Source organism: Arachis duranensis, chromosome 8, assembly GCF_000817695.3.
Source record: "Arachis duranensis cultivar V14167 chromosome 8, aradu.V14167.gnm2.J7QH, whole genome shotgun sequence".
NCBI classification, from domain to species: domain Eukaryota; kingdom Viridiplantae; phylum Streptophyta; class Magnoliopsida; order Fabales; family Fabaceae; genus Arachis; species Arachis duranensis.
In genome coordinates this window covers 38,566,111-38,576,422 of record NC_029779.3, presented here as the reverse complement: position 1 = coordinate 38,576,422, position 10,312 = coordinate 38,566,111, and the positions used below count along the sequence as shown (strand labels likewise).

General features: G+C 35.1%; 2 protein-coding genes across 2 annotated transcripts; one reads left to right on the top strand and one right to left on the bottom strand.

The window, feature by feature from the left end:
- Positions 1–520: 520 nt before the first annotated feature.
- LOC107462591 (pumilio homolog 2) lies at positions 521–6,680 on the top strand. Its single transcript, XM_016081202.3, has 9 exons — positions 521–1,777; positions 2,533–4,073; positions 4,166–4,307; positions 4,391–4,498; positions 4,617–4,829; positions 4,914–5,024; positions 5,225–5,419; positions 5,871–6,045; positions 6,152–6,680. The coding sequence occupies exons 1-9, from the start codon at positions 1,112–1,114 to the stop codon at positions 6,190–6,192; spliced, it is 3,192 nt and encodes a 1,063-aa protein (XP_015936688.1). The 5' UTR covers positions 521–1,111; the 3' UTR covers positions 6,193–6,680.
- Positions 6,681–7,860: 1,180 nt separating this feature from the next.
- On the bottom strand, positions 7,861–8,684 carry LOC107462582 (uncharacterized). The gene is made up of 4 exons (XM_052252831.1): positions 8,671–8,684; positions 8,466–8,608; positions 8,292–8,383; positions 7,861–8,215 (listed from the first exon to the last, which is right to left on the bottom strand). Exons 2-4 carry the CDS (start codon positions 8,599–8,601, stop codon positions 8,000–8,002), a joined length of 444 nt encoding a protein of 147 aa, XP_052108791.1. The 5' UTR covers positions 8,602–8,608; positions 8,671–8,684; the 3' UTR covers positions 7,861–7,999.
- Positions 8,685–10,312: the final 1,628 nt, after the last annotated feature.

Genomic DNA, 10,312 nt, shown 5'->3' with positions numbered 1-10,312 from the left:
AACATGTATTACTACATTAAGCGTTTCAATTGTTCATTAAGATTCAATTTGTACAATTAAAACATCATACAATTAAAATTGTTAACAAGTTAGAGATATTTAATCATTTTTCATTGATGCATGCGTTCATGTTCATGCCCTAGTTTTATACTTTAATTAAACCAATGAATCTTTTAAGAGTCCCCGAGAGATTTTTCTTTTACATTACCACCAAAAAAGGAAAAACAAAAACAACTCTCTCTCTTTCTCTCTCTCTGTATATATTATATATAATATATATATATACACCATGGCCTGCCCATATCACTACATCCGTCGGTTATCACTTGGTCAATTACCCCCTTCTTTTTAGGAAATTAATAAAATATTTTCCGTGCTCCTGTTGAAAATTACGGATTTTGATCAAAATTATGTGATATATATCAGTATTATATTATTAGATTTAACTAATTAATATACTTTTGATTTAAAAGTTATGATAATTATACATATACAGCCTTACATTTCTCATTTCAGTTTGGTTTCGGTAAAAATAGAAACTTTTCCCAAATTCTTCCAGAAGAAAAATTTAAAACTAATAAATTTGGGTTGGGTTTGCCATTATGATTGTATTTAATCCTCCTCGAAATAGAACAAAACCCTAAGGGTTCTTGTAAGAACCAATCGCCGCCGGATTCACCTCTTAACATCGCCACTCTCATTATTTTCTAACTGTTCTTGCTCCTCTCCCTTTTATTTCTCACGTTTATTTTGTTCCTTTTAGATTAGGTATTGAACAACATACCCTACAAATTCGTACTCAGTGATCATGGGCACCTAACTCATGGAAGCTTAAATTAAATTATGCAGTTTTCTGATTGATTCTTCAGCTATTTAGAGTTTCAGCTCCCTGAATGACCGGTGCAGTTTTTCTTAAATTTTTATTTTGCTTTTCAAGTTAGTAGGTACCACTCCCATAAGTTGTAAATACGGAGATTATGTTTTATTATGAGAAAAGATTAGATTTTTGAGATTGTTGGTGATTTAGTTTTTGGTTTATGGTTTATGGTAGTGATCAGTATTAGATTGGTGAAGGGTTGTGTGGATGATCAATTTGGGTTTATGAAATAAAATGTTATCTGAATTGGGAAGGAGGCCGATGCTTGGTGGTAACGAGGGTTCATTTGGTGATGACTTAGAAAAAGAGATTGGGATGTTGCTTCGTGAACAAAGAAGACAAGAGGCTCATGATCGCGAGAGGGAGCTCAATTTGTACAGGAGTGGATCAGCACCTCCAACTGTTGAGGGTTCTCTGAGTGCTGTTGGAGGGTTATTTGGCGGCAGTAGTAGCGGTGGTTCAGGCGCAGGTGTGGGGGGTGCTTCTGCTGCTGCAGCCTTTTCGGAGTTTTCCAGAGCTAAGAATGGTAATGGTTTTGCTTCCGAGGAAGAGATGAGGTCTGATCCAGCTTATCTATCTTATTACTATTCAAATGTTAATTTGAATCCTCGGCTTCCGCCTCCTTTGCTGTCAAAGGAAGATTGGAGGTTCTCACAGAGGCTAAAAAGTGGAGCTTCTGCTCTGGGCGGAATTGGAGATAGGAGGAAAGTGAACAGGACTGATGATAATGGCGGTAGATCTTTGCTTGCAACACCACCGGGTTTTAACTTAAGGAAACAAGAAAATGAGGTGGATAACGAAAAAATGGGAGGCTCTTCTGAGTGGGGTGGTGATGGACTCATTGGTTTGCCTGGTCTGGGACTTGGGACCAAACAGAAGAGCCTTGCAGAAATTTTTCAGGTATCTTCTCAACCCCTAGATTCATATTTGTTGTATTAGTTTCCCCCATTCTCAAGCTGTTATTTTTCTGTTATTTCTCTTTGATTAAGCTCTTTGGGTTCTGTTATTAAGTATTAGCTCTATATAGATAAGAAGGCCCATGCTCTTGTAATTGTTGAGCATGTGATTCATTACCAAAGTGTATATATTTGGTTCTATTGTAGCTGCAAGACTCGCTTGAACAATCAATTTTTTTCTTAATGGATTTTGTAAAAACTCTGATATCAGTTATACTATGTATGTCGTTAAGAATTTAAGTCTGATCATTTAAATGCAAAATTTCTCGGTGCGCTTGTGCAATGTTATTTATAGTGCTTGTGGTGTTTAAGATGGCAGCATGACATATTGTCTGAACTTCAAAAAATGCATTTTGCTTTTGTTCCAGTTCTACTGATGTTCTGTTCCTTCTTGTTTGTCCACAAGTTGTGGACATGCATTAGATTCAGATTGGTACTGATAGTTCTTTACCTTACTCTATATAGTTTATTTGCTACGTTTACTTCAAAATATTATGGGCACATTAAATTTATTAGACTTCATACGGTATTGAATACGATGAGTTAATGTCATTTTTTCGGTTATCATTCACACTCAACAGTTGCAAAGAAATTATCTTTTTGACATATTTGTAGTGTGTGTGTATGATTTGATCTGTTCTATTTTGTTTCTGCACACTTTTTCTTCTACTTGGTCATTTATGGTTTGTAATTCTCCAGGATGATATGGGACGCAGCACACCTGTTAGTGGCTTTCCTTCTCGTCCAGCCAGCCGTAATGCATACGATGAGAATGCTGATACCATAAGTGCTGCTGAAGCAGAACTTGCTCATTTACGGCGTGATTCTTCTGCCGCTGATGTTTTAAGACCAGGATCAAATCTTCAGGGGTCATCTTGCGTCCAAAATATTGGCTCTCAGTCTTCATATACTTATGCTGCTGCACTAGGTTCTTCCATGTCACGAAGTACTACTCCTGATCCGCAGCATCTAGCTAGGGCTCCCAGTCCATGCCCCACGCCTATCGGTGGCGGGAGAGTTGCCGCTGCTGAGAAGAGAGGCATTACAAGTCCTGATGCATATAATGGTGTTTCCACTGGGAATGAGTCTGCTGATATTGTGGCTGCACTATCCGGCATGAACTTGTCAGCAGATGATGTGCTAGATGGTGATAACCATTTCCAATCACAAGTTGAGTCAGAGGTTGATAATCATCGGAGATATCTTTTCGGTATGCAAGGTGGCCAGGATCATGGCAAGCAGCATGCATATTTTAAAAAGTCTGAATCCGGGCACTTGCAGAAATCATCCTATTCTGAGTCAGTTAAGAGCAGTGTGACTGGATCAGACATCAACAGTCTGGCCTTTGATAGGCAAATTGATCAACAGAAATCTGGTGTTCCTTCCAATAAGTCATATTTCAAGGGATCACCTACTTCCCCTTTTAGTTCTAGTGGTGGTATGCCAGTTCAATACCAGCCCTTGGATGGTACAAATCCATCATTTACCAACTACAGCATGAGTGGGTATGCTGGAAATCCTGCACTGGCTTCCTTGATGGCTAATCAACTTGGAACTGCTAATCTGCCACCCCTTCTTGAAAACGTTGCTGCAGCTTCAGCAATGGGAGCCCCTGGAATGGACTCGAGAATTCTTGGAGGTGGTTTGCCTTCTGGAGTTCCCACCCCAGCTGATGTGCATAGTCATGGTCGGCTTGGAAATCAAATTGCAGGTGGTGCTCTGCAGTCTCCTTTCATTGATCCCGGGTATCTTCAGTACATGAGGACATCTGATTATGCGGCAGCACAACTTGCTGCTCTTAATGACCCCTCTATGGACAGGAACTACTTAGGTAACTCTTACGTGAATATGCTTGAGCTTCAGAAAGCTTATCTTGGGACGGTGCTTTCTCCACCGAAGTCACAATATAATGTTCCACTGGGTGGCAAGTCTGGTGGTTCTAATCATCATGGTTATTATGGAAATTCTCCATATGGTGTCGGCTTGTCTTACCCTGGAAGTCCACTAGCAAATTCTTTATCCAATTCTCCTGTTGGATCTGGCAGTCCTATTAGACACAATGACCTAAATATGCGCTTTGCATCTGGAATAAGGAATTTAACTGGGGTCATGGGAGGTTGGCATCTGGATGCTGGAAACGTGGATGAAAGCATTGCTGCTTCTCTGTTGGAAGAGTTTAAAAGCAATAAAACAAAGTGTTTTGAGCTTGCTGAAATTGCTGGTCATGTCGTCGACTTCAGGTATGCCCTTATTTTTATGTTAATTTTTATCATGTGTAATTTTGTTTTACCTTCTGAAGAATTTCATTTAATGAATTTGCTCTCATGGATAGTGCTGATCAATATGGGAGCCGATTTATTCAACAAAAGCTTGAAACAGCTACTACAGAAGAAAAAAACATGGTGTATCAGGAAATCATGCCACAAGCTGTTAATTTGATGACTGATGTCTTTGGTAACTATGTTGTTCAAAAGGTAACTATTACCTTCTATATTTTTGCTGGACACTCCGATTGATTCTTTGTCACATCTTGTGAGTGACAATTCATATCTTGCAGTTTTTTGAGCATGGACTTGCATCCCAGAGAAGAGAATTGGCCAACAAGCTTTTTGGTAATGTTCTGAGTCTCAGCCTTCAAATGTATGGTTGTCGGGTCATCCAAAAGGTATTAGCCAATTTTAGTGCCATTAGCTGATATTTCTATTGCTGGCTCTGTTTTCTTAGTATTATGTATATTAATCATTTTCTCTTTTGGCTTTTGTTCTTTATGTATCCTGCCGTAGGCTATAGAGGTTGTTGATTTAGACCAAAAGATAAAAATGGTTCAAGAGCTTGATGGTAATGTCATGCGCTGTGTTCGAGATCAAAATGGTAATCATGTCATTCAGAAGTGTATAGAATGTGTCCCTGAGGATGCAATCAACTTTATTGTCTCAACCTTTTTTGGTCAAGTTGTGGCATTATCAACCCACCCATATGGCTGCCGGGTGATACAGGTAGGAATTCTTGGCCACTAATGTTACTCCTTTCTTGAAGCCCTTAAGTTCATTGAACGTTTAATTATCTCTTTCACGTGGCAGAGAGTACTGGAGCACTGCAATGACCCTAATACACAACAAAAAGTCATGGATGAGATTTTAGGTGCTGTTAGCATGTTAGCGCAAGATCAGTATGGAAACTACGTCGTCCAGGTTTATTATTTATTCTGATTACTTAGAATTTGGGACTGCTTTTGCCACAATCATTGATGGATCTTTGGCATGTTGCCTTCTAGTCCCTGCTCCACCATTATTGTGTTCAACTGTTTTAATACTTGAAATTATATTCACATGTCATTTTATCGGACCTGTCAGTTAATCTCCTTTTTGTTTCATCATCTCTCATAAAACAGCATGTACTAGAACATGGGAAGCCTGATGAACGTTCAGCCATTATCAAAGAATTAGCAGGCAAGATAGTTCAAATGAGTCAACAGAAGTTTGCCTCAAACGTTGTTGAGAAGTGTTTGACCTTTGGAGGTCCTTCTGAACGCCAATTACTTGTGAATGAGATGCTTGGATCAACAGATGAAAATGAGCCTCTTCAGGTTTGTCTTAAATTTTAGTTCCAATTCCAATTACCAACTTCCCTTTGTTCGAAGCAAGTTGCATATGATGAGATGTATGTTTTGTTTATATAACTTCATTATTGAGGAATGCAGATGTTTTGCTCGCTTAGTCAAGTTTGCTTAAATGTGATGTTATTCGTGTTATGGAATGTTTGAATTATGTTCTAATAAGATTGTGACGAGGCCAGTCTGTCGAATATCTTGCCTATTTATCCATCCAGTTGGGTCCCACCTAGTAGGACAAGCTTTGTTGTTGTTGACCTGGGAATTTCTGTTTTAAATAATTTTTCACAATGGATTGAATGTTATATTGTTTGTAACAGAATGATGAGCCTTGACATTTTTGGTATTTGAACTTTGATCACAAAGTGTTATTCTATTTTGCCATTCTTGATACTGATATGATCTTATTTCTTTTTGTATAATACAGGCAATGATGAAAGATCAATTTGCAAATTATGTCGTGCAAAAGGTGCTCGAGACTTGCGATGACCAACAGCGTGAGCTAATCCTTTCGCGAATTAAAGTCCATTTAAATGCACTGAAGAAGTACACCTACGGAAAGCATATTGTTGCCCGTGTAGAGAAACTTGTTGCCGCCGGAGGTACGAAATCTTGTACACTGTGTGCATTTAGGTGCAAGTTTCGCGCTGAGTTATCCGTGTGCATGCAAGCATTGCTAAACATAAACGATCTTTCGGTTTCTTGCAGAAAGGAGAATTGCTGCACAGTCTCCTCATCCTGCTGCTTAGTTGGGCGTAGAACAAGTATGTTGTTTGTACAGCTAACTGAGGCTAGTGTGAGCTTCTCCCATTCTCTCTCTCTCATTTTCTACCTGCATCCAGAGGGTATGGTTGCCTCTGTCTATATTTAAAAATAAAATTATCGGTTGTAATGAACTGTACATTTTGTAGTTCTAAGTTTATACGTAGAATTTAAGTGAGTTGGAGTATCACGTATGTGTAAGGCGCAGCGCAGCGCGCGCACATACCTGATGCTCATGCAGAGGAGATAAAATGACGATACAAGCCAGCCAGCAAGTCAAGGATGATGTAAATTCTATAAAACGGTGAGGGTAGTTTTTACGAGTTGGCGCGATCGATGCGACTGTACAAATATGTTGCTATGTGGAGAGCTGTTAAATGTTTTAGTGAGAGCAGGATTTTTCTTTCTTCATGTATGGTTATTCACCGACTGTTTATGCCCCCAATTTTCAAGTTTACTTCTATCTTCTATGTTCTGCCTTTATGATGCCGAGTTTCTTTTCATCCTTGAGTTTGAATCTATATATGGATGGATTATCAAAGTGAAATATGTAGAAACAAATGAATGTAGAAAGGGTTTTTATTTGATCAGTCTTGGAATAGAGTTCTAGTCACCCTTGTTTAAAGCTTAAACTGTCATTTCCTGTTACTTATAAAAACCGATTATTTTCAACATTCAAAGTAGGAAATTGAAAACACAATCTCTTTTCTTTTTCTTTTTCTCTAGATCACTAGATTAAACTGTAATTAATTTGCTCAAATCTAGTTTTTACAAATTTAGAGTGGGTTTTGAGTTTCGAAATGTTTATAGACCTATATTTCTTTTGACATTATGTGATCATGATCGAAATACTAAGAGTATTTACATCATATTGTTTGTTTTTACTCGGACAATTTAGTTTTCAATAAATTTTAATTACCAAATTAGTTTTTAAATTTGTATTTCATTAGATAAATTAATTTTTACATGGGAAAGATTGACCTAAATTTAAAAGTTTCTAAAGACTATTATGTCAAATTGATATGTCTAATAAAATAAAATATTAGAGACTGGTCTGGTGATTAGAAGCTGTTAAAAATTAAATTGTCTAACTAAAATCTTTAGCTATTAATTTGGGGTATTATTCTAATAATAATGAGATTTTCATTCTTATAAGTGTGTAAATCAATCCTAATTTTGGTTCAAAATAAATAAATGTAACAGTACTACTTGAATGGGTTAATAAAAATAAACTAAATGGCTAAATGAGCAACAACATCGCGTTCTTATGATTAGTAGCCACTCATAGGACCTTTGATTTGGCACAAAAGTTGAAACAAACGCGAAACTTGAAACATTCAAGTCATGTTATTAAGACATTTATGAGGAATCTTATCCGAGCAAAGCTAGTTCTCTCTGCATTCCTTTGTTAAAACATGAATGCATCTGAAATTTCAGATTGTGAAAGACTTAATTTGGTAATCCATAATTTATATCTGTTAGAGCTCATTGTTTCAGGAAGAATTTGTAGGTTGCACATTTTTAATCTCTTTTTCCAAATATATAAATCTTAATTCCAATATAGCATATCTATTAAATTAATAGATTTTTATAAACATATCAGTTAACATTCTGCATCATTAACAGAAAAACAAACATGATTTTTTTTTTTGGTGACTAAAAACCAAACGTAATTAATTTATAATATTTGAACAGTTTAATTAATAAAAATTTTCAAGATGAATTGGAAGAACAGCCATGTTTTAGTACTAATACGATCATTAAAGCCCAAAGGCAAAAGTGGCATGTTACATATCATTTGGCTTCTGTGAAGAGGACATGGAGCTTCACCTTTGGATCATATTTCTTGAGGTCAATCTTGTGAATCCTCCTGCTCTTCTTCTTGGCATAGAAGAATCCAGTCCCAGCTGCTGAGACAAGCCTGATGATCTTGAAAAGCTTCTTCTTGGACCCCTTCCTTCTCCTGTGTCTCTTCTTGTCAGGGTCACCTCCCCTCTTTCTACTCAATCTCTGCCCAACAATAACATTTCAGATTAGAAAATCACTGATCAAGTTTCTCATAAAATTTTGGATGGGATTTGTTTACCTTTCTCTTTGTGGTGTTTGGTGCGTATCTTTTGGCCATGCAAATAATGGGGTGAACTTTTGGCCTTGTAAACATCTCAGTTGACAAGTAACCTACAAATGAGTGAGAGAGTTGAGAAACAGAATCAACAATTTGATGGGTGATGGTTAATTAGCAAAAAGTTGTAAACTTTACCTCTGGAGAAGACAGCATGGGAGAGAGAAGTAGAAGAAAAACGAAGATGATGAAGGTGGAAACGATTTCTTTTGTAGCAAGAAAGAGTTAAGCCTCTTCCTGGACAAAAATGTGCTATAGCTATTGCAGACGCCATCTCTGTGACTGTAAAGATGAGATTTTTACTGCTAGCTAGCTTCGATTTCAATTAAAGCATTTTCCTGTGTTCTTTTCCGCCCCCGTTTTCGTTCGTTTCATTTATTTTTTCCGCCCCCCGTTTTCGTTTGTTTCATTTATTTATTTATTTATATTGGTGACAATGGTAATAATATACTTTAACATGGTAATTTTTAGTGTTTTTTAAAATTGTGGGAGTACACCGATTTGTGTTTAAAAAGTGGAAAAAATTTAGAGTACAAGGTCCGATTTGTGTTAAAAAATAAAAAAAAAACTCAGAGTACATAAATCGGACTATGCGAGTTATTTGATTTTAAAATTTTACTTAAGAAATCCTATGGTCCGACTTGTGGTTTGGCAAATATGAATTTCAGAAGCTAGAAAATGGATCCTCCGAGTTGTTTGTTGTTGTCAATCTTTTTCATGAAATGGCATATCCAACGCAACTCGGACCTTCCGAGTTGTTCTATTGACACCACATGACCGTAAAACACCTGTATTCTCCATATCCGAGTTCAACACCACTGTTACTTCCATATTCAAATTAAAAAGTGATGGTTTTGCAGTGTTGGAACTCACGCTTTTTAATTTTAATATTAGATTTATAGTAGTGGAATTTTTTTAAATAAAATAAAAGAATTAAATAATTTTTTAAATAAGATATTTTAATTTTATTTTTTAAAATATAATATTTTCAGTTCCAGGTGAGTAAATAATAAGTTAGTTAGAGTTAATTTTTTTGGTTTACTTAGAGTTATTTTTTTAGCTTAGTTAGATTTACTGTTTACATATTAAAAAAATTATTAATTATAAGTTGCATATTAGTTAAAGTTACAAATTTACTGTTTATATATTAGTTAGACTTATTGTTAACTGTTTTTATGTTAGTCAGATTTTTTATGTTATTATTTTTAAGTATAGTTATTTACTGTCTACAATATGTTAATTAGTATAACAAAGTAAATTGTTGGTTAGTTTAATCAAAATAATTAGTTTAAGTTGTGAATGAGAAGGTAATTAATCAAATAATTAATAAGGTTAAGTTAGATTAAAAAGAAACTTGATTAGTAAAATTTAGGGTCCAGTTAGTTATTTATTAATTGATTAATTAGTTGATGGCGTTAGTAGCGAGGCAGAACTAGAATTACTAAATTGTGTTTAGATGGAGTTATGAGAGTAAAATGTACAAATTGAATCTTGTTGAACACACTACTGACAGATTTGATCGAGTAGTACACTTTTTGAACTATTTTTTTATTTTATTATAATTAATAAACAATAAACTTGTTATTTTATTTGTTTACCGTCCCAACTTTTTTTTTATTGTATAAAGATAACCAAAAAGGTATAACACTAATACCATTCTCAATTTTAGAAAATGCGAGAAAAATATCATTCACTTTTCATAACGACGTAAATATCTTTAAAATATTATAAAATACAACAAAAATAATCAAAATGAATAATTTTTTTATAAGTGACAAACAATTTTTTTATTTGACAAATCGTTCATGCATTTGATAAAAAATTAGATAAAAATTTGATTTCTATAATTTTTTTTGTCATTAATAAAATTGAGTTACACAAAAAATACTTAATGTAAAATTATCAAACATTAAGAATAAAAATATTTTATTTTTAATTATTTTTTAAATTTTTTTATCAAAATTTAATTTTTAAAATATTTTTGA